Genomic DNA, 24,521 nt, shown 5'->3' with positions numbered 1-24,521 from the left:
ATGGGCATGAACAGAAACCGTAGTATCGCATGGCTAGCACCAGTTGTGTCTGCAATGTCTGTCATTGTTACGCATTGCATCTATGAAGAGAGCAGAGGTACTGCAAAAACGTCCAGAGCAGGCCCATAGCCAGGAAGGGTGGCTCTAAGGGCCTGCCTCCCCACCCCCTTACGAAATTTTTATGAAGGGGAGGGGGGTGTTCTACTGAAAATAAATAATAAAAATCGGTGTTTTTCTGAAATAATCAAGGTTTTCAGTAAGTGTCCCCCCCCCCCTTCCGAAAAAAATTCCTGGCTACGGGCCTGGTCCAGAGTCAATGAACATGTCTAAATCTTCGGTGTCTGAATTGTAGGTCATTGACTGTACTTGCATATTGCCAAAGATCACATATGTCAAACTGTACTGGTTATATTGCAGATATTCCCGACACTGGCAACTTGAGTTTTAAGCAGTCTGTGCTGTAGGGAAAACGAAATATTTAAATCGGGTGACAGTACTCGGCATAAAAGCAGGGGATGTCTTGATTACCTGCAGGGAGCTACTGAGCAGTCGGTTCTCTTCAATGGCCCAGCTTGGTTCAACGCAGCAGCTCAACCAACTTCTGGCCAAATTGCAAATGTGCACAGTCCTCGAGGAAGGCGCTGCTCTTCTCCACAGGTAAGTGTTTTCTCTATGCCATACATTTCAAGATTTTTTTTATATTTCAGCAAACCTTATTTCAGAAGAATCAGTTTCCCAGCAACTTCACTGATTGCTAGCACACGTTGATGTAGCATGATGTCGCAGCTTTAAAAATAACCATCAAGTTGAAGCTTAAGTGGACAATCAAACGTCAGTGTAATGAACAAGGATATAACAAATTATTGGTTATAACGAAGTAAATGAAAAATAGTCTTGTCATAGATACAGTGTTATGAATATACATTTATAATAAATTTTTGGATAAAACAATTTGAATTCGTGTCATTCTGCAACTTCGTTATAATGAGTTTTGAGTAGGGGTTTGCGAATATTCGAAATTTCGAATATTTTTCTAATAGTGTTTGCTATTCGATTCGATACGCACTGGAATTTTACTATTCGAACTATTCGAACTTCCCAAAAACAAATACAGTCAACGTCCAATCAAAAGTGACCACTTCAGATTTTTCAATATGCTTCACCTCATTATGCTCTCGTATTGCGGCAAAGCTGCCTTTCAAGCTTCGTTACGGTCGAACTTTGCCAAGACACAGTCAACATGCGATTGGAAGTGGTCGTTAGATTCTCAATATGCTTCACCTCATCACACCCCGGTATTGCGGCTATCACACCGCGGTATTGCCTATCACACCGCGGTATTGCGGCAAAGCTGCCTTTGAAGCTCCGTTATGGTCGCAAATGTATTAACTCAAGGAAACGCTGGTTCCAACTTGGAGATGAAAGATGTGGCAGAGTTGGGGGCTCAGTTAATGCTGTTTTGGGCCTGAAATTTGGGCAGGAAGTCCAAAAAATCACACGCCGAAGCTTTTTAACATCCAAAATTTCAGATGTTCTTATATATCGGCGTCTACGAGGCAGATTTGGAACACCGGGCTTGAAGGGAGCACACCCTTGTCCGCCATATCAGTTGCTTCCCAACGACTAGGTTGGGCTTCCACAGAAGTTGAAAGAGGAGGAGAGGCTGAGGAAATGGCATCATTGCCTATCACGTGTAAAGGGTTGTCGGCAACACTTTGGTTGCACCAAATCATGTCCATAAATAGAATTTGGCCTCTACATTGCCTCATTCTTGATAAGAAAACTATGAAACACCACCCCGCCAGTGCTTCATCAACTGAGCGAAAAGAAACACTTTCATCTTGCTATCTCATAAGAATATGCTTAGGAATCCTCTCAAACTTTTTTTTTTCTGCAATTTCGCTTCGAAGTATTCGAAAAATAGTCTAGAAATATTCGAGAAATGTTCGAAAAATATTCGATTTGATTCGCACTCAGACTTCAATATTCGAATTCGCTTCACACCCAAAATTTTGCTATTCGCACAGCTCTAGTTTTGAGTGTATTATGAGCATTTCCCATGGAAGCAATTGGACTAAAGAAAGTAGACTGTCCAGCATCATTGTGTACACTTGCTTCTTTCCTTATTGTCTTTTACAGAAAGTTCTTGTAATGCACACAAAACCAACGAGCCCAACTTTCAGTTCTCAATGTTAGAGCTCATTCTTTACTAAGTCAAAGAATATCCTGATTTTATTACCCTTTTTAAATCCATGTAGAGAGATCGAATTTGCATTTGAGACTTTAACTGAAAGAAATTACCGTCACAGTCCTCTAAACAAAGCCTACAATGAAGTGTTGCAAATTAGAAAGGAAATCACTAGGCATGTGCGAATATTCGAACTTTCGAATATTTTTTTAATAGTGTTTGCTATTCGATTCAGTTCGCACTGAAATTTTACTATTTGAAGTATTCAAACTTTCGGAAAATAAATATAACGGTTTATAATAACGTAAAATAAATACACGGTTTTATTTTCGATTCATGGCCGCCGCCATCTTGGACTGATAAGCGATTGTTCCACCTGTTTTCTATGTCATAATATCAAATGATCATGGTCATGAATTGTTGAATGTACCGGCCGAAGCGTTTTCGTGCATGCGAGTTCACCGTAGCACTGTTTGCTTATTTGATACGGACACAAAACTGCAACATTATCAGTCCAAGATGGTGGCGCTTGAGCATGTCCGGAAAATGGTGTATATAAATACGATAAATCGGCGTGCAGCATGCTTGGTATTGAGTAGAGCTGTGCGAATAGCAAAATTTTGGGTGCGAAGCGAATTCGAATAATAAAGATTGAGTGCGAATCGAATCGAATAATTTCGAATAATTTTCGAATATTTCTCAAATATTTTTCGAATAATTCGAAGTGAAATTACAGAAAAAGTTGCAGAGAATCCCTAAGTATGTTCTTGTGAGATAGCAACGTGAAAGTGTTTCTTTTCACTAGGTTGATGAAGCACTGGTGGGGTCATATTTCATAGTTGTCTTTCTTATCAAGAGTGAGGCAATGTAGAGGCCGAATTGTATTTATGTACATGATTTGGTGCAACCAAAGTGTTGCCGACAACACTTTACACATGATAGGCAAAGTTGCCATTTCCTCAGCCTCTCCTCCTCTTTCAACTTCTGTGGAAGGCCAACTGATGTGGCAGACAAGGGTGTGCTCCCTTCAAGTCCGGAGTTCCAAATATGTCTCGTAGACGTCGATATATATGAACATCTGAAATTTTGGGTGCTAAAAAGCTTCGGCTTCCGATTTTTCGGACTTCCTGCCCAAGTTTCAGGTTCAAAACAGCATTAATTGAGCCCCCACCTCTGCCACATCTTTCATCTCCATATTGGAACCAGCGTTTTCTTGAGTTGATACATTTGCGACCGTAGCAGAGCTTGAAAGGCAGCTTTGCCGCAATACCGGGGTGTGATGAGGTGAAGCAAATTGAAAAGCTAGGGACAATTCAATCGGACGTTGACTGTGTCTTGGCAAAGTTCGACTGTAACGGAGCTTGAAAGGCAGCTTTGCCGCTACACCGAGGTGTGGTGAGGTGAAGCATATTGAAAATCTAGGGACCACTTTCAAGTGGACTTTGACTGTGTCTTGGCAAAGTTCGACCGTAACGGAGCTTGAAAGGCAGCTTTGCCGCAATACGAGAGTGTAATGAGGTGAAGCATATTAAAAATCTGAAGGGGTCACTTTCAATCGGACGTTCACTCTATTTGTTTTTGGGAAGTTCGAATAGTTCGAATAGTAAAATTCCAGTGCGAATCGAATCGAATAGCAAACAACTATTCGAAAAATATTCGAAATTTCGAATATTCGCACACCCCTAGTATTGAGTTTTGGGGCGCCGACGTGCGAAACTGCTAGCCGCTTCCGCTGGTGCTCCGAGTGGTTGCTGCGCGACGAGCTTGGCCGGGGGGTCCGCTGCCAATGCGTAAAGTGCCCATCCACGGTTTCGAGGAGCCAGCGGGCGATGCGATTCGTTGCTTGCGACAAAACACATTGCGGCTTCTTCACTTTCGCTTGTCCGCTCGCGCGATGTTCTTGCCCGTAAAGTTTGGATTCGTCTCGTACATCGGCGCAATGAGCAGAGTTAGGCCTAGCCACGACTCCGAGCAGTAAGCTCGGTCGCGATGTACGTGGCCGCGGTGCCCGATGTTTCAAAGTACGCCATGCTTGATCTCGAGTATGAAGAGTCCTCCCGCGATGGTCTTGGTCACGAGGTGCGAAATGCTGATAAGCAGAACAGTCTGTCCGAGACGCACGTCTTCGATGTTTGCGACGAGCACGGTGCACTAATGTAATCTGATGCTTGAGCTTCGACTTGCAGCTGCCAAACTAAAGCATAATTATATTCTAAATGATCGTCGACCTGTGAACACAGAACGAGTGCGAACACGTCACTAAGTAGTGCAATTTTAGACAGCCATGACCTTGCGACGTGCAAGCACCAGACAACGCTCTCCCGGAGTGAGGAACGGACCAATGGCGAGGCGTGCTTGAGCAACATGGCGGACGCAGCCAATCGAAGACCTCGAAACGAACTTCAAACATCTTTTTGTACTTTGAGCTTTTTGTACGCTTTTTTCTGAATGGAGAACCTAGCTGAAGTGGGAAATTTGAAGACTGAGAAATGCTCCTTCCAATGAGCCCAAGATGGTGGCACCCGGTTGTGCCATTGCAGAGCTATAACTTTTTTTTTAACGCAGTTTTTTTTTGCAATTTCCGCAATAATTCTCGCCAACTCAACAAGCACAACAAATTTTTTACAGCACTTGTATGGAGTTTTCAGTGACAATATTCTGGAATCAGAAAAAGGGCTACAGAAACTGAAAATGCGATTTTCGAAAATCGTTTTTTTTTTTTTTTTCGCGATACGAAAGCCGTATCCCCCCTTAGGAATAATTCTGTTCTTTGACCATGTTTGTGACTTGTAATTGCTCCTGTCTCTTAAGAACATACTTAGGGATTCTCTGCAACTTTTTTCTGTAATTTCACTTCGAAGTATTCGAAAAATATTTGAGAAATATTTGAAAATTATTCGAAAATTATTCGATTCGATTCGCACTCAATCTTTATTATTCGAATTCGCTTCGCACCCAGAATTTTGCTATTCACACAGCTCTAGAAATCACTGCTACTTAGGAAAGAGCTTAAAGCACTGTCCAACCATCCGCTAATAAATTATATCCTATGTAAATATTATCCAGTATTATCAAGCATTGGCTGATTTAAAAAAGAATTGGTGGAAGTACAAAGGATGCTATAGAGGTCGTATGAACAGGAATAAGGGCGTCAGAGAGGGTGGCCAATGTTTCAGTAGCCTATCTTTGTCAAAGGTGTCTTGTCATCCTTGATGGGTTAGTTTTAGAAGTGGTTAGTCTGATGTATTGTCACATGGTGTCACTGTCCGTACCTGCCATATGGAAAAGAAGAACTTCGAGAGGAGATGAGCATGGCCATTTCGTGCCTGTAAGGATCAAAGTAGGGCAACAAGGGTTTTCATTTTAAGAAACAAGAAAAGGACCGAAATCAGTTTATAGAGGAGCGTCACTGTACACTCCTCTTGTCTGCTTCTGGGTGGACCAAGGGGCAAACACCCCACAGTTCAGAGCAAACACAGATTTCCTGAACCCAAAGCCACCTGTCATGGATAGCTTCGAGTAGCGGAGTGGAGGTAAACACACCTCCTGGTTTGTCTACCGCCACTCCGCTACTCCACGACCGTTAAACGACTAAGTGTAACTTATTGCATCTTTGATGAATGGAAAGCATATTATCATCAAGAATGGCTTTCTTAAGTAACTTGTTGTCACGGTAGGCACACGCACAGCACACACTACTGTAGGATTGAATAGCTATTATGCAACACACCAAGAATTGTAAACAGTAATGTGCATTTGAATCACATGTCCAATATCAGAACAAAGAGGCATTCTTTACAGCCTTCCTTGATTTTATGAGATGGTACACTTGTGCCTCTGATAAGTCTTTTCAGAGTTTTTTTTTAACAGGCTTTGCAGCCACACAGCTTTTGGTACTTCAACTCTTCAACACCTTGTAGTTGACTTAACATAGTCGAAGTGACATCAAGAGTGACTAAAAGTTGCCTATTGTTCGTCGTCTTGTCCTCGAAACCAAGTTAAAACTGCACAGAGGACGAAATACAAGTAGAAGAAGCAGACAAGATGAAAGCAATTTTTAACTCAGTTTCAGTGCCGCACCAACTAGCCCCCCAACACACTTTACTTGAGTTGTTGTCCTTGGTTCTACTATGGTCCGCTCAGTGCATGGAAAATGGTGCAGGATCGAGGATGGCCTGCTGGCCAGGTGGGAGCAGAGAGCAGTGCAGCCGGCGGTGCGGTTCGACATAGCCGAGCCAGTGCTGTGGCTGCAGAGTGTGGTGCTTGGACAGCTGAAGAGCCCCCAGGCAGAGGCTGCCCGCACCACTATACTGGCACACTATGCAGGGCAGGCACGAATCAGTCAGCGTTCAGCGGTGAGCGAGTCTTAGTCTCAAAATACTTACTGCAGGCATTTCTTTTTGGCCACTCTTCCACTCCAGAAAAGAAAATTTCAGCTCGCCAGCAAAAGAGGGACGTTGATGTTTAGATAAAAGCCCCTGTTTAATGTTGCTAAACCGAATGTGTACATTTGATGGGTGCCACTCTAGTGTTACGGAAGCAAGTGTATACTTAGTGTGCTTCCACCTTTTGAGCTGATGAACACACACTTGGCAGCCTGGTCAGGAAAGCAAAGGGTGTACACGAAACAGCCTCTCGTAATGTGTGAAGTGCATAATGTGTATGTGGTGAGTGGATTTGAAGAGCGGCAACGAGGGACAAAAGTCATCCTCCCGTGTGCCCTGCACTTTGCGCATGCTGAAAATGTACCAACTCACTCAAGTTGCTCCTCTCATATGACTGAACAGCAAGGTCTATGTGAAGGGCACTGCTCGTCTTCCACCAGTTGTTGGATCCCGCCTTGCCAGTATGTTAGCTGAGGAGCAGTGCTGATACATTTGCATGTGGTGTTCCTATGAATACCACCTCTAATGCCGCATGTGCATTTGTGGTGGTTTACATTCTTGTATACTACCGCAAATTCTTGTAACTGTTTCACATCAGCTTTTATTCACTTCTCTAACATATTTAAGTTCTTTTTTTTTATGACATCTTACCAACTTGCACAGTTCATCATAGTTCTGAAATTTACTTCAACAACCATGCACAGTACTGTTAGGCAGGGTGTAAGGCAGGGGTATACAATCTCTCCTATGCTCTTCACCATGTATTTTACAGGAGGTTTTCAGAGCCCTGGATAGGGAACAGTTGGGGATAAGGTTTAATGGAGAATACCTTAGTAAACTGCGATTCACTTGTAACATTGCCTTTGCTGAGTGACTCAGGGGACGAACTGAATTTGACTGGCAGAGCAGGACAGGTGGGTCTAAAAATTAATATGTAGAAAACTAAAGTAATGTTCAGCAGTTTTGGAAGAGAACAATAGTTTGCTATAGGTAGCGAGACACTGGAAGTGGTAAAGGAATAGATCTCCTTAGGGCAGGTAGTGACCGAATATCCAAACCATGACATTGAAGTAATTAGAATAAGAATGGTATGGAGTACATTTGGGTGGCATTCTCATAGCATGAATGACAGTTAACTAGAGGTGTGCGAATATTCGAAATTTCGAATATTTTTCAAATAGTGTTTGCTATTCGATTCGATTCGCACTGGAATTTTACTATTCGAACTATTCGAACTTCCCAAAGTCAAATACAGTCAATGTCAGATTGAAAGTGACCCCTTCAGATTTTCAATATGCTTCACCTCATTACACTGTCATATTGCGGCAAAGCTGCCTTTCAAGCTCCTTTACGGTCGAACTTTGCCAAGACCCAGTCAACGTCCGATCGAAAGTGGTCCCTAGATTTTCAGTATGCTTCACCTCATCACACCCCCGTATTGCAGCAAAGCTGCCTTTCAAGCTCTGCTACGGTCGCAAATGTATTAACTCAAGAAAACGCTGCTTCCAACATGGAGATGAAACATGTGGCAGAGGTGGGGGCTCAATTAATGCTGTTTTGGACCTGAAATTTGGGCAGGAAGTCCTAAAAATCGGAACCTGAAGCTTTTTAGCATCCAAAATTTCAGATGTTCTTATATATTGACGTCTACGAGACAGATTTGGAACTCTGGACTTGAAGGGAGCACACCCTTGTCCGCCACATCAGTTGGGCTTCCACAGAAGTTGAAAGAGGAGGAGAGGCTGAGGAAATGGCATCTTTGCCTATCACGTGTAAAGTGTTGTCAGCAACACTTTGGTTGCACCAAATCATGTACATAAATAGAATTTGGCCTCTACATTGCCTCATTCTTGATAAGACAACTATGTAACACCACCCTGCCAGCGCTTCATCAACCTAGCGAAAAGAAACACTTTCATGTTGCTATCTCATAAGAATATGCTTAAGAATCCTCTCACTTTTTTTCTGCAACTTCACTTTGAAGTATTCGAACAATATTCTAGAAATATTCAAGAGATATTCGAAAAATATTCGATTCGATTCGTACTCACACTTGAATATTCGAATTCGCTTCGCACCCAAAATTTTACTATTCGCACAGCTCTACAGTTAACTACTATCCATCCAGAGAAAGGTATATAACAGCTTCATCTCGCTGGTACTTACCTATCGAGCAGAAACCTGGAGGCCTACAAAGAGGGTTCAACTTAGATTCAGGAGATGCAGCAAGCCATGGAAAGGAAAATAGTAGGTGTAACGTTAAGGGACAAGAAGAGAGTGAGTGGGTCAGGGAACAAACACACGTTAAGGACATCTTGGTTGAAATCACAGAAGAAATCTGCATCTGTCGAGCATGTAGTGTGAAGGGAAGATAACCACTGGCCATTAAGAGTAACAGACTGGATTTTAAGAGAAGGCAAGTGTGCCAGGGGTAGGCAGAAAGTTATGTGGGCAGATGAGATTATGCGGTATGAAACCCTTCCCCATCTTCCGTCCGTTCTGGTCCAAAAGTAAATGACTCTAAGCTCAAGTAAAAGAAATTTACTTACTCTTTACAGATGGCGCATAATGTAGTGAGAAAACATGCATGCGAATCGACCACGAAAGAACTTGTCCAGCAGTTCCCCCTAGAGGTGCGCACGGGCTCCGGGTAGCCCGAAGGCCCGAGCCCGACCCCGGCCCACGGGCCGGGCTCGGGCGGGCCGACGTATTTTCACCACGGGCCTGTGCTGGGCTCGGGCTACTTGGAGATTTATCGGGCCGGGCTCGGGCCCGGCTCGGGCCCGGCGCAAAGCCCGACTCAAGCCCGAAATATAGAGAATGAGCGGGAATTGTTTTCCAGCACGCATACAGCGCCTTTTCCGCGACCGCCCTTTACCGCTTTTCCTTTCCATTCGCTACTTTAAACAAAAGGGGAGCAGGTAAGGCACTGCCTCTGTTGCACTCCGACAAACAGAGAAGTAACACCACCTGAGCTAGTGACGGCGCCACGCGACTGTTCGCGTTAGATTTGAGGCCAAATCCCATATGAGTGAACATGCACGCGACAGCGACGAGCGACCCGACCTAGATTGCCTTCGTGCAAGCTGACGCTTACATGGGCATACCCCATACACGTGACGGCTTTGGCGTGACTCCATTGTTGCTGGCATGAGGCCGTCTACTTGTAAATTGTAATCTGTGTAATAGACTGTTCGTCGTATGTCGTTTGATCATATTTGATATGCTCAATAGAATGCCAAATTACCGCAAAACGATGTTTTTGTTTTTGCAGCGAACCTTCAAAAACCCGGGCCAGGCCGGGCCGGGCCCGGGATTGTGTTTTCGTACGTCGGGCCGGGCCGGGCGGGCTCGCAGCCCTTTCCCGTCGGGCTCGGGCGGGCCTTCGACAAAGTCAGTGGGCCCGGGCCGGGCTCGGGCTCGGAAATACGGCCCGTGCACAGCTATAGTTCCCCCCATGGACAGCTGCGGCTGTGTTGCATTGTCGAGCAGGGGCCGACAATGGACCGCAAAGGGTTAAAAAGTTTGTGGTGATACATGGCTGCAGAGTGCACTGGGTTAATTGGCAAAACATGGGAGGGGGCCTTTGCCCTGCAGTGGACGTAGTCAGACAGATGGTGATGTTCAGGTACAAGCCAGTCGGTTCAATTTGCGGAGTAAAGTGCGGTGAGTGAAAGCTGTGACCTTGCAGCTTGCACGTGTAGCCCTCCGGCAGCTGGAGTGTTGTGCCCCTGGTGAGGCAAGCCGGTGGCTGTTGGAGGAGGCACGGATCCAGCTGGCACAGGGCGACTCCACCCAAGCCCAGCACACCCTGTGGACCCTGCTGAGGCAACTGAGCCAGCAGCATGAGGTATTTTCTATCCTCAGGCTGTGAAGGAGGAGTCTGCTAATGTGATGTGCTTCTATAGTGCAGCTCTTGCAGTTTACAAGTAATTCCTTTGCAAGTGGTACAAGCTAGACCAGGGGTTCTCAAACTTTCTGGCCTTGGGGAACCCCAATGGCTTTTCCAGAGTGCTGCGGAACCCCTAACTTTTACTTGAGCATCAAGACAATCGGAAGCGGGAGTGGGGAGGGGCAGGTGATAACGCCTCTCGACGCACGCAACCACAGTATTAACACCGCCCGCGTTGGCCTGTTCTCTTTTCTTTAATATTGAAGGCCATTGCCATTGATGTAGAACTCCCAATAATATATAGACTTGCGATTCCCCTCAGCACTGCTCCGCGAGTTGCGTAAAGCGCCCACCGACCATACACTGCATGCTTCAGGCAATGCGCAGCGTAAGCACTGTGTCCACGCAAACGAAGCGCCGGACGTACAGAGGCCTGCTTTATTTCTTGCAAAACGAAAAGAAGGAGGCATGCCAATCGCACAGCGAAACGGCCGTCGACCGATACACTGGTTGTAAAGCTAAGCCTAAATGCTCGTGTCACCCACAGCTGGTATGAAGCGACGCCTCTTCCGCGTATCAAAGTGCTCGTTGCAATTACAAAACTGACATAGAGCCATGGCAAATCACTGTGTATGAAAACTGTGCCATGTGGTCGTCGAGGTGCCTGTTAATGTCGTTTGAACTGGTCTGAACGCTAATAATAATTGATGGAGTTTAACATCCCAAAACCACGATATGATTATGAGGGACGCCGTATAGTGGAGGGCTCTGGAAATTTCATCCACCTGGGGTTCTTCAACATGCACCTAAATCTAAGTACATGGGCCTCAAGCATTTTCGCCTCCATCGAAAATGCGGCCGCTGCAGCCAGGATTCAATCCCGCAACCTGGTTTGAACGTGCATGCGTGCATGAATTACCAATGCTCCACGTGTTCTGTCACTATCGGTCCGCAAATCATGCAAGTTTCATGGCGCGCATTAGATGACGTCTTTAGTGCTGCTACCACATGGGTCTCTCGCTACCCGCAGACACCCGATGTGTGGATGCGGCGTGCGATGGCTTCGTTAAATGCAAAATGCAAGACAAATTTGCTTGTCTGAATAAATAAATTAGTTGCTAACGGGGACAAAACGGGAGAAGGTTGCATTCGTTCTGGCCACTCACGGAACCCTGAGATGCCCCTCACGAAACCCTTGGGTTCCGTGCCAGTTTGAGAACCCATGAGCTAGACCATCACTGATCGTCAGCCAGTACACTCTCACAGCATTCACTGCGCGAGATGTATTTCATAAATTACTCCAGCAAGGCTGCACACGTGCTGTGCTTTGTAATGGCTTGAAACAGAACAAGTGCACTGACCGAGTAATGTCGTGCCTTACTTTGTCAAAACTGGACAACACAGAAACAAATCAGAAGTACTATAGAATTTATGTGGTATTCTCTGTGCCTTGAGAACCTGCACATGTGCACTTACGTGCTTCACACAACATTGAGCATGCTGGTTGGTGCTGTAAGAAATATGGAAAGCCAAATCTGTGTAGCTCCACAAGTCTATATATATGTCCAGATTTGGTGTAGCTTCCTAATACTAATTTTGAATACTGTATAGAAAAGTGATATAAACTGGATGTTACTTTTTATGTAAACTTGTGTTGACTTAAACTTGGAACCTGTTTTCTGGTCATTTCTCAGGTACTTGGACGTGGCTGTTACTACACACGTTTGCTGTTTACAACTAAACCACATAACAAATGTGGTAAAATTGGCAGTCACATAACATAAATTTACCTCTTGTTGTGTATCTTTCTGGCCATATGAGAGCACTAACAGTAAGCTTTGAATGACATGGGCTTAAGGCCTTCAGTAGAGGCACACAGTTCAAGCAGACACATTTTCTATAGAATGTTGCTAATTGTACATCCTGTTCATATTTGCACATCCTGTTCATATTTGCACGTTAAATGCAAAATGCAAGGCAAATTTGCTTGTCTGAATAAATAAATTAGTTGCTAATGGAAATAAAACGGAGTGTTTGAAACTGGAGATGTACATTTGAAAAGTTGTGCTTCTTTTGCAGTTTATTTGCACGACACAGCGTACATGTTCCTGAATATAGAAAACCCATCTGGAAATGAAACAAAGTAGGAAAGATGACCTGTGTATGCACCTATGTATTCCTTCATCTGGAATAACTATGACTGAGAGTGATTTGATGCAAAAGCACGCATTTCCAGCTTGTTTCTTTGTCATTCATGATACCAGAGTATGCAATGAACACTTTTTGGTAGGTGAACGGCACAGACAGCGTCAAAAGGGCGTATGCCGAAGTGCTGCAGCTATATGGAGAATGTTTGGCCGAGTCTCGCTTGGAGAGCTCCGACACCATCGCAAAGGAGTATTTTGACAAGGTGAGCTTGTTTCAAAGAACTTAGGTTTGGCACCGCACAAAAGAGAGTGCTTGCAGTAACGTTAAATGTGCATTGAAATGGCTATTGTGGAAGGCTAGAGAAAGAACTTGTGCAATAAGGATAGGTTTGAAGGCCTCATAGAGGGAAGAATCACTCGGGAGTACTCACCTTGAGCTGACAGTGAAGAGTCACGAGGCCATTAAAGTTTCTATGGGCAAACTTGTGCACACGAAAGCAAACAACACTCAAAGCACAACTAGCACCAAGCACAGTTGTTGGTCATCAAAATATGACCCACCAGTCGAACATGTCTGCTATTTTTACACTATCCATCACACGCTCCAGCATAATTGCTGGTGCTGACATATATTCTAGAATATATTTCGCATTGTGCATGAAATCTGATTGCAGACAGAATCCTGTTACTGTAAAATTGGTAAAATCTGGGGATCTGCAAAGAAACTTGTGGGCTTAATCATCGTGAACCGAGTTTGACGCAGGATATTGTTACGGAGCAAGTCATTAGAAACCAGTAAGACTGATTAGATATTGGAGCAGTTATAGGGGCAGGGTTACCCAATTACGAATATGGTCTGGATTCAGAGAAGGGTTACACAGGATGATTTAGTGGTCGGAGTTGTTTGTTTTAGTGTTAGTTTGTCAGAAGTTGCTTGCACTGTCTGCATATGTGTATTTTTGAGTGCAGTGGTTCTTGGTTTGAATAAATGGTTCATGTTCTGGCCCCAGACCTATTTCATTCCATCTTGTAAATACACTCCGAAAATTGTGACACTGAGTAGCTCCAAGTAAACTGCTGTTCAACTCGGCAGCAATTGAAAGTGTTCCGGTAAGGCATTTTCTAGCTTTAGCCGCAACTGCAGGTCTAGCTGAAAGCCCAGCTATCTCTACTCACAGAATGAAAGCAGAGATGGCACGACAAATGGATTTTGGTCCTTCTCATGCTGGAGGCAGCTGTGACCAATGCAGCATCACTTTTTTGCACTTTCCAACAAGTCTGTGAGCTCATAAAAATCAATGACATGCATTAAGCATCAGTGGTATCGGCACTTTTTAAAAATATATTCAGAGGAAGTTATGTGGTGCCAGAAAGGTTCTTTGGTGGCCTATCCGTTCAGACAGCCTTCTCTGACCCTGACAGGCTGTGCATCTGCTGTCGGGCCGTGCAGAGGAAGCCCTGTGGGCCGCCCATCTGAGGTTGGCCCAGTTTGCCGACTCACAGCTGCAGAGCATTGAGCAGTACTTGCGCTCGCCCGAGTTCATTGCCAAGCAGGAGCTGCTGCAGCAGTCATCGTACATCCTGGAGTCGTCTGGCAAGCGTACATCCATGTGAGTACTAGTGCCATTATTTGCTTACACATTGAGTCCATGTGCCGTGCAGCTTCACATCAAGGCCTTGCCTAGGAGTACTTTAAACTAGGCTTGTGCGAATATTTTACAGGTTACAGTAAATCTTAAAACGTAACATATTTTACAGGTTATCACTTGCATTCTACCGAAAGTGAAATCCTGCTACTATTCAAAGTTGCTTCCACTTCCTCTGAACGAAAAAGTATGACATTTGCACATGCCTTGTTTCAATTTTAAAAAAAAATATATTGCGCAGGTTAATTGGGTCATGACAAATATGCTAATTTTTCTTTATAATATGTCATATATGCGACTCAAATCCGATTAGAAATTATTTGACCAAATCGCTATTCGCTTTGAATTCGATTCGAACCTAAAATTTACTATTCACTTGGGGTGTGCGAATATTCGAACTTTCAAATATTTTTCGAATAGTGTTTGCTATTCGATTCGATTCGCACCGGAGTTTTACTATTCGAAGTATTCGAACTTCCGGAAAATAAATATAACGGTTTATAATAACGGAAAATAAATATAAAAACGCTAGATCGGCGTGCATTGTGCTTGGTCTTGCGTTTTGGGGCGATGACGTGCAAAACTGCGAGCCGCGTCCACCCATGATGATAAGCAGAACAGCTTGTCCCAGACGCACGTCTGCGGTGTTCGAGACAAGCGCAGCGCACTATCGTAATCTGATGCTTGAGCTTCCGCGTGCAGCTGCCAAACTAAAGCGTAATTATGTTCTAAATGATCGTAGACCTGTGAACACAAAACGAGTGTGAACGCTTCACTAAGTAGCGCGACTTTGACAGCCTTGACCTCGCGACGTGCAAGCAGCAGACGATGCTATCCTGGAGTGAGGATCGGACCAATGGCGAGGCGTGCTCGGGCAACATGGCGGACGCAGCCAATCGAAGGCCTCGAAACGAACTTCAAACATTTGCTTTTTGTACACTTTTTTCTGAATGGAGGACCTAGCTGGAGCGGGAAATTTGAAGACTGAGAAATGCTCTTTCCGACGAGCCCAAGATGGCGGTGCCCGGTTGTGCCATTGCGGAACTATAATTTTTTTAAGCACAGTTTTTTTTTTTGCGATTTCCGCAGTAATATTCACCACCTTGGCAAGCACATCAAATTTTTTACCGCACTTCTATGTAGTTTTCAATGACGATATTTTGGAATCAGAAAAAGGACTACAGGAACTGAAAATGTGATTATCGAAAATTGATTTTTTTTTTCCCTTATTTTTCGTGATACTAAAGCTGCGTCCGTCTTTAGGAATAAATCTGTTTTTTGACCATGTTTGTGACATGTAATTGTTCCTGTCTCGTAAGAACATACTTAGGGATTCTCTGCAGCTTTTTTTCTGTTATTTCGCTTCGAAGTATTCGAAGAATACTTGAGAAATATTCGAAAATTATTCGATTCGATTCGCACTCAATCTGTATTATTCAAATTCGCTTCGCACCAAAAATTTCGCTATTCGCACAAGCCTACTTTAAGGGGAGGACACTGGTCTTTCAAGAAGTAAAATCATGAAAAAATAGTTTTTTTAAAACAGAATTTTTGTAACATACAGGCATTGCCGCAAGTACTGACCAAGTTTCTTGCACCTTGGATTGATATTTCGGCCACAGCATTAATTTATACCACAAAAACAGGCCATATTCTAAATGAAAAAAAAGCACAAAAATGGAGCTGTTGATGCTATGAGGCTGTTGAATGATGTATGCTGCAGCAGCACTCATGCAGGTTATATCCCTTGTGGCTACTAATCATCTAACAAAAAAATTTTAACATTTTGTGTTGCATGAGGTTCAAAATCGGCATTATTTGCTTTTCTGCATTTTCTCAAAACCTGAGTTTTTCACTCTTTGCAATCTTTCGGGAGTGGTCTTTCAGTAATCAAAGCACCTAGAATTGTAATTCTTGTTGCACTACTGAGCTGCATCAGTATTGCCCACAGGGGTAGCAGCAGATTTTTGTATTTCAGTTTTTAATGTTTTTTTAATTGTCCATGCATTAAACTACCTAGCCACATCTTGAACGGAAAGCTTTGATATGCTGTATAATTCTTAATAGTTTGCACATCAAAAAAGTATTCCTACTCCTGTGAAGCTTATGTTTCCTAGTATCCGGCTATGTGCCTAAAGCAAGATTTCAATGAGTAGTTCTTGCTCCATTGTTCCCGGAAACAATGCTAATTAATTTTAATTAACTTCGGAACTAATGGATATATTTGAATACTAATTGCATATTTGGAATCAGCAAAGAAAACTAAATAAGATTGGGAAGTTTCATTACATTTGGTAAAGGGAATCTTGATGATTTTTAAAAACCCACTTCCCCCCCCTTAAACGTATGTGAATACGTGCGATAGTCAACATCCACAGAGCCACATCCACATCTAGTCTGCTCCTCCTCAGGAAAAGCAGGAAAATGCCGATTGAGAAAGGGGTCCAACGAGGAGGTACAATCCGTACAATGTTCTTCACTGCACGTGTGGAAAAAGTATTTAAGTGACTAGATTGGGAAGAAATAGGAATAAAGATTAACGTAGAATATCTCAGCAACTTGAGGTTTACCGACAACAGCATACTGTTGAGCAATGAAGCCAACAGATAGCAAAAAATGACTGAATACCTAAACTGCAAAAGTGTTAAAGTAGAGTTGAAGATAAATGAACAGAAGACGAAGATAATGCTAGGTTGTCTGTCACAAATTTTGTGGTGGTGTTCAGAAGACGTAAAGGGAAACGCAAGACGGCACAACACACCAAATGCTCCAAAACCAAAGAAAGCTAACAGCACTGTACAAATACAAAAATGCAAAAGAAACACAAATCACTTCAACCAAACTTGTACAAAACTGACGATAAATCACTCAGCTCTTAAATTCTAGCTACAGCCTGGCAATGTCAGCCTCACAGCCACTGATACAGTAGAAGGGGGGAGGTGCCTGTGTCTCTTAAAGGGACACTAATGGCGAATAACAATTTATGTCATAGTGAAAGCTCAATATATGACAACATCTAAAATGGCAATATTATCAACAGCAGTGCCCTACTTACCGAGAAATTAAGCTAAATGTATCACACGATGAGCGCCACGAGTGGGACATTTTGGAAGTGATCCCGATGACGTGTGAGTGTCCAACTACAATTAATCACTAGTAATCAAACTAGCCGCAATAAAAAAAGAACCTTCCGTGCATCAAGAGACGTAATAAAATGCTGCTTGTTCATTTCTGTTTGATTCATGGAAAAAAGAACCTCTTTGGCGTTGCCATGGGGAACGGTGCGCGTGGTTCAAAAGTTCCGTTTTCGCCGAACTGCGCTTCGCCCGGCACCCTGCTTCGTTCACGCGGTCGCGTCTCAGTGGTAGTTTCGGTATCGCGTACTGCCGCATGTGTTTTGCACGCTCGTGAAAGTCACTCTGACAGAAAGTTCGACAAAATGCCGCATGCATGTGATGTTGCCAGATGCCCGAATGGTGCACGCCGCCAGTGCACGCCGCCGCACGGTAAAGGCGGGCAACGTTGGGTACGGCAACAGTGACATGAGAAAGATCGCTTTCAGGCGGGTGATTTGAAGTGCACTAATGCGATGCGGACCACTAAAACGTAATTTTATTTCAAAATAAGCACTTCCTTGGCACAAAAGTAGCACTAAGAGGTTTCTGGACCGCTATTTCAACAATCAACATCGACTTAATATTTGCCTTTAGTGTCCCTTTAACATCGTAGCTTTCTTTAATTGCACCTCGCCTTCTACCATGGGCACGACTTGTTCCCTTTACCCATTAGTAGCTGTGCTTACAATCTCTATTTGCTCTTATTCTTCAGAATGAGCTTCGCAGGATTCTGTAGGTGTCATTACTGATGACACCTTATCTAGATATCTTTACCTGCAATCTTCTGTCTTATGACCACTCATGTTACAATGGTCACAACAACTTCATTTCTGTTTGTTGGTCCATCCCACACGACAGTTAATGGCTTGATGACCGGGAGTGTTGCAAAGGAAACACCTTTGCTACATCCTGCATTCACTAGCTTAGGGTCTCTCACTCACCTCCTCTTCTTGCCTCCTGGTCATGTCTTCATTTGCTTTTCCCAAGTTCACAAACCCCTGTGCCTCCACCAACTGGTCAGCATGTTCAGCCATCTCATGCAATGTGTGAAGCTTTCGTTCCTTCAGGCATATTCCCAACTTATTGCTACACCGAACAAGAAACTGCTCATCTACCATTCTCTTGCACACCCCTTCAGAAGTTTTTTTCAGTACTCAATAGTCTTTAACGGCAGATATGTAACTTGCATACTGCATTCATGGCAAAACGGCACAAACCAGGTGCCACCACTGCTCTGTGGCCTCATCACAAAAACAATGAACATTTGGCATCATAACTGTGATGAAAATTTCAGGGTGTAATTATTATGTGGGAAGAAAAAAAAATGAAATTTTGGTGGCAGAATTGAGGGGTGCGATCGTTATTCGAGTAAACACCGTGCATAACATATAGGTCATTGTCATGGGATGTGGGGGCAGCATTAAGCAACAATCAATGTCAAAGATCCTTGTTCGTGGTGTTTATTAAGGCAAAAGCCTTAGGTGCTTCATCAAACGTGAAAATTGAGTGGCGTACAGCGTCGGCATCCCACATCGGTGGCGTCAACACGAGTGATTCAAAAAATCATCATCACGTGATGACGTCACCATATGATGTCATGACATCACAGATTGCCAAAATGTGTGACTTTGCATGGTGACGTCATCACATGACATCATTGCTTGGTCAAAGGTGGGCCGATCCCGGAAGCAGTGCAAAACAAGCTGAGGTGCAGAAAGCTTACAATGGATTTGTTCCTGGAGGCATTGCAAAACCACGTTAGTTGCAGAAAGCTTTCAGAGGGGGGCACGGGAGATTCAATACATCGACTTAGAAGAAAAAGGAGAAGATGGCTTTCGCCTTCAAGTCGACTTAGGCGGATGCATAAGGGACCCTGTGAATTTTTGGAACAAAGACAAAGGGAAGAAAACTGACGAGTTGTGGGCTCAGAACCATGGGTTGGTTGCCAAGAGTACTTGTAAATAAATGTGATTTGCTTTGTCTCAATAAATCTCCAAGATACCGCTCGTTATTTTCGCACCTGTTCTTCTAAGCATTGCTTTAAAGGGCCCTCAATCACCTATGATCATTGTTTAACATTTCAAGTAAGCACCTGCATCGAGTTCAGAATGCCATCACGATCAACAATGCCGAACGCGGCAGTGCTGCGAGCTGCGGGCGTGCCACAAATTCCAAGAAACAATCCCTGCAGAAGTGTGGCTTGCATTGTGTGTGTATTTCTCAATAAAACTCAGTTGATAGTTTGCTGTGTGTACATGTGGTCCTTTCCTTGTCCCCATTTTTTTACGCTGATTTCTATGATAAAACAATCCCTTCTCCACTCTGGGCCTTTCGGTAATCCCCAGTTTTGGCCGTGATGTCAACATTCGCGCCCGGTCTAGTCATTTACAAAAAGAACCTGTTTGTCGGCTCGCAGGTATGCGCGCTCTAGGCTCTTTCTCCTCACATTGTGAGGAGGAGCCGATGAATGGAGCATAGCAAAGGAAAGATTGAAACGAGCAAGGGCCTCTTTTGGATCATGAAATGCATGCAATTCCGCTATTACGATGCTGTTTCGAAAATTTCTTTTGGCTACGTGTTTGTAGAAGACTTGTGCACAACTGCAACTCCACAAATAAATTTAGACCTCTGGGTGGTTTACGAGCCCTTTAAGATAGTATGGCTGGCCAACTTGACTGGTGGAGAGAGATAGATCCTAGTATGTTTTAATATCCACATACCATCACTGTGACTTCATACATTAAAACTTTCTGCGTCGAGAATATTCTAAATCACATGTTGTAGATTTCACATGGCAGTTAGTACTGCCAGTTGCAATATGCTCACACAAACTAACTGAAGTTATTTGTCACATGTAAACTTTGAGCCAAGAGCTTGCTCATGCTTTTCTATCACCATGAAGAGTTTGAATGTTGCAATGACTGATGAGTGCTGCCTGACACAGTGTGTGCATGAGCACTAAGTACCACTCTTCAGTTCAAATACTAAATACTAAGCTTGTGCGAATATTCGAGCACTTCGAATATTCGAACGAATAATACAGTATTCGAATTCGCTTAGATTTGAATTTAAATTATTGAAAATTTCGAAGTATTTGAAAAGAACGAATAGGTGTATGTTAGTCCGCTTGTAAACCCTTCCCCCCCCCCTCCCCCCTGTAAAGGTGGTTTCACTGCAGTGGAGGCATGCCATGCCGTGAATACACATTTCCAGAGAAAATCCTCACTGCCACAAAGCCCCCCTTCAAGGTTAAATGAACATATTACCCTCACATTGAATCATCATTTTTCAAGTTTAAAAGCTTGTTATACTGGCTTATATGGTCTTAGTACAGTAAATTTTAAAACGTAACATATTTTACAGGTTATGACTTGCATTCTACCGAAAGTCAAATCCTGCTACTATTCAATGTTGCTTCCACTTCTTTTGAACCAAAAAGAATGACATTTGCACGCTCCTTGATACCATTTTAAAATAACACTGTGAAGGTTGGTTGGGTCATGACAAATATGCTCATTTTTCTTTATAATATGTGATATATACTATTCGAATTCGATTCGAAATTATTCGACTAAAATCACTATTCGCTTCGAACCTAAAATTTACTATTTGCACAAGCCTACTAAATATCATGGACTAGTGAAGGTGTCGGCAACCTTTTGAGGTGGAGGGCCGAGTTGCTTGAAGCCGACACAGTGGGGGCCGCATGGCAAATCGTCTGTGTTGGGGGGAGGGGGTCTTTGCAGGTAAAGAGGAAAAATTCAGTGAGTTGACAACAATGACGTGTGCAACTGGAATAGACATCGTGTTTATTTTCAGCACACATGTCACAAGGTTCCAATGTATTAAAGTAGGTTACTAGCAAAAAAACAAAACAAAACTCTTTCAATGCGACTTTTAGTGCTGAACATTCTTAGCCAACTCACAGATATCCACATCAAGGTTGCTCAACGACAAGAAAGTCGTGGAGATGTTCGTAGGTTAGTCGGAAGCTGTTCATCGGTTAGATAGGTGAGGGGGTGTCTGACATCGTGCCGGGCCAATACTGCCCCGCGGGCCGCAGGTTGCCGACCCTTGGACTAGTGGTCTGAAGCTCTGTATAAACCTCATGCCCTCCCAGAGCTCTACGCGTTAGTTGCATGCAGTTGACAACAAATAGTACTTCCCACTGAGGCTTCCTATGCAGAATAGACCTGCTGTATCCTACCATGAATGGCAATAAGGTTAGCTGTGCAGAGTGATTGAAGCTTCACTTTGATGACACCGCATGTGCACAACAAGCTTTGTAATGGCTGTCTAAAAAATTGCATGTATGTCCTCACTTATAGTCATACAGTAATTCAGTGCAGGAAAGAAATGAGGTTCTTGCTCTGCAGGGAGGAGGCCCATGCCATGCGACTGCTGGAGCGCCAAAGCAACCTGGACCGAGGCGAGGAAGCAAACTTGAAAGCTGCGCAGAAGCGGCACCTCCTCCAAGCCATCGACAACTACTTGCAGTGCCTGCGCGGAGGGCACGACCTGCGCTTGTTCCGGCTCGTCTCTCTCTGGGTTACTAACGCCGCTGTGCCCGAAGTCAATTCCTTGCTTAAGGTGCTTATATATTATCATTATTACAACATTCAGCACGATTCTTTTGTGTGCAATCAGAAGTTTGCTTTGTCACATTGGAAATTTAGTGCATTTTAAGCGCAGTGGAATCGCCAAGTGATTCATTTTTGCTAGGGGTGTGCGAATATTCAAACTTTCGAATATCTTTCTAATAGTGTTTGCTATTCGATTCGATTCGCACCAGAATTTAGCTATTCGTATTCGAACTTCCAGAAGATAAATAAAGTCCACGTCCGATCTTTCGGACTCCCTAGGGGCTGCGAAATCATCCAAAAAATCGGGCAGTCTGAAAGAATTAATTCATGCTTTTTCATTCCGCTCAAGTGGTCAAATCGCCACAGCCATGACTGAAATATCTTTAATGTCTCCCAGTACACTTATCAGTAGGCTTGTGTGAATGTTCGAGCAGTTCGAATATTTGAATGAATAATACAGTATTCGAATTCGCTTCGATTCAAATTTGAATTATTAAAAATTTCAAAGTATTTGAAATGAACAAATAGGTGTAGATTAGTCCACTTTTAACCCCCCTTTGACCCTAAGTAGTGGTGACCCCAGTAGCATCCCTGATTCCAAGTGGTAGACCTGCTATTTAAACCAAGGCATAATTTGTGCCATTACCATCGGAGCTGCTGGCCACATAAAACAGTTTTAAAGTGGTTGCCAGAGAAACATGCAGGCGAATAGAAAATGGTTTTGTAGTGCCATTTCAGGAACTTCAAGGAAATGTGTGTGGAAATGGAACTTCAAGGAGATCACACAACATATATACTTGGAACAAGTTTTGTGTTGGAGCCTGGCATAAAACAATTTTGTGTTAAAATCTGCGTCAGACATTATGTGAGGCCTCTGTATTCATTGTTTCTTTTGAACAGGCACTGACGTCATTGTACATCTTACAGCTGCTGTGTGCTCTCAGTTTCTGGGCAGTGCTTATTTCTGTCTGCACTGACGATGCTATTTCATGCAGCAAGGCCTCAGCAAACTGGAAAGCCACAAGTTTGTGCCCCTCATCTACCAACTGGCTGCTCGCATGAGTCAGCCTGACGGAAGCACCTTTCCACAACTCCTCTTTCAGGTGAGTCCAGTTTGAAGACCACCCGTTGGGGTTTTCACGAGGATTCATCAAACAGATTTCTCTCACTCGGATGTGCAGTTGCCATATTTGAAAATGTTTCATACAATAGCCAATCCATACATGTCTTCTTTCTTTGGCGTGGTAGTGTAAAAATATTCTATTCCATTTTTAACCCATGTCATTTGAGAACTACAACTGCACTGAGGACAAGACACCAGAGCAGAGGAAGACTGGGTGAGCGCAGCCTTCTACTCTGGTGTCTTGTCCTCAGTGCAGTTTTAGTTCTCAAATAATGTCTTACCAATGCCAAAGCACACTCATTGAGTGTATTTCATATCTGTTAATAGTGCTCTGTGACTGGTCAAAATCTTCTGGAAGGAGTAGAGGAACCAAGAAGAGGGCAAAGAGACAGGTGCTAAATTGTGCAACAAGCACAAAATGCAATAAGTGAGTGTCCCTTGTGCACAGCTGCAGCAATGAGTGAAACCATAGCACAGGGGTCATGCTGAGCATAGAGGAATGGGCACATGTCACTAGAGAGCTGAAAATGGTGGCAGTCTGAGAAAGTTGGTGCTGCATAACATCAGGACGTAAGGCAGCTTGGAAAGAGCAAAAGAACCAAGGAGTTACAAGAAGAAAAGTGACAAGGAGGTGCCAAATCTTGAAGCTTCACTTTTTTTTATCGATACAGAGTGCCAGAAGGACAAAAAATTTGTCTCCTATTTTGAATAAAGAGAATGAAAAAATGAATGTTTGTAACAATTGTACGGGAGCAACCACAGCAGAGTGGCAGCTTTGAAACCTTTAGAGGTGTCACGATTACACATGTCCAATATGCCTTGTGTTCATTCTTCACTGTTTGTGCTTTGCGGCAAAAATCTCCAGAATAAAGTAATTGCCCTCTTGCAGCTGATAGAGCGTGTGGTGCGAGACCACCCATACCAGACCTTGCCTGTGGTATTGGCACTGTGCAATGCAGACAAGGACTCCACAGCAACGGCCCGACAACCAAAGAGAGCCAAGACCACTGAGGTGAGCCTGAGCAATGATGACACCGTGAATCATAGTCCATTGACAATCTGGAAATGCTTGAGGTTTTTTTTTCTTTCTTTCTTTTTTTTTGCTTTCTTGATGAGTCATAGATAGGCTTGTGCGAATATTCGAGCACTTCGAATATTCGAACGAATAATACAATATTCGAATTCGCTTCGATTCGAATTTAAATTATTGAAAATTTCGAAGTATTCGAAATGAACGAATAAGTGTATATTAGTCCGCTTATAAGCCCCTGTAAAGGTTGTTTCACTGCAGTGGACGGGTGCTATGCCGTGAATACACCTTTCCAGGAAAAATCCGCACTGCCGCGAAGCCCTACTTCAAGGTTAAATGAACATATTACCCTCACATCGATTCATCGTTTTTTAAGTTTAAAAACTTGTTATACCGGCTTATATGCTCCAA

At 43.5% G+C, this 24,521-nt stretch overlaps 1 protein-coding gene across 1 annotated transcript in view; it reads left to right on the top strand.

Moving 5' to 3' along the window:
- Positions 1-24,521, top strand: part of LOC119397205 (serine-protein kinase ATM-like) — a 273,224-nt gene that overhangs the window by 185,268 nt on the left and 63,435 nt on the right. Inside the window, exons 43-50 of the mRNA XM_049416492.1 lie at positions 535-657; positions 6,351-6,543; positions 10,265-10,423; positions 12,756-12,875; positions 14,035-14,222; positions 21,751-21,964; positions 22,953-23,060; positions 23,970-24,092. Of these exons, the coding sequence (XP_049272449.1) occupies positions 535-657; positions 6,351-6,543; positions 10,265-10,423; positions 12,756-12,875; positions 14,035-14,222; positions 21,751-21,964; positions 22,953-23,060; positions 23,970-24,092 (1,228 nt within the window). The remainder of the gene's footprint in view (positions 1-534; positions 658-6,350; positions 6,544-10,264; positions 10,424-12,755; positions 12,876-14,034; positions 14,223-21,750; positions 21,965-22,952; positions 23,061-23,969; positions 24,093-24,521) is intronic.

The sequence above is a fragment of the Rhipicephalus sanguineus genome, chromosome 6 (genome assembly GCF_013339695.2).
Source record: "Rhipicephalus sanguineus isolate Rsan-2018 chromosome 6, BIME_Rsan_1.4, whole genome shotgun sequence".
Taxonomy (NCBI): Eukaryota; Metazoa; Arthropoda; class Arachnida; order Ixodida; family Ixodidae; genus Rhipicephalus; species Rhipicephalus sanguineus.
Note: the sequence above shows the minus strand (reverse complement) of the source record. Positions and strands in the feature narration are given on the sequence as shown.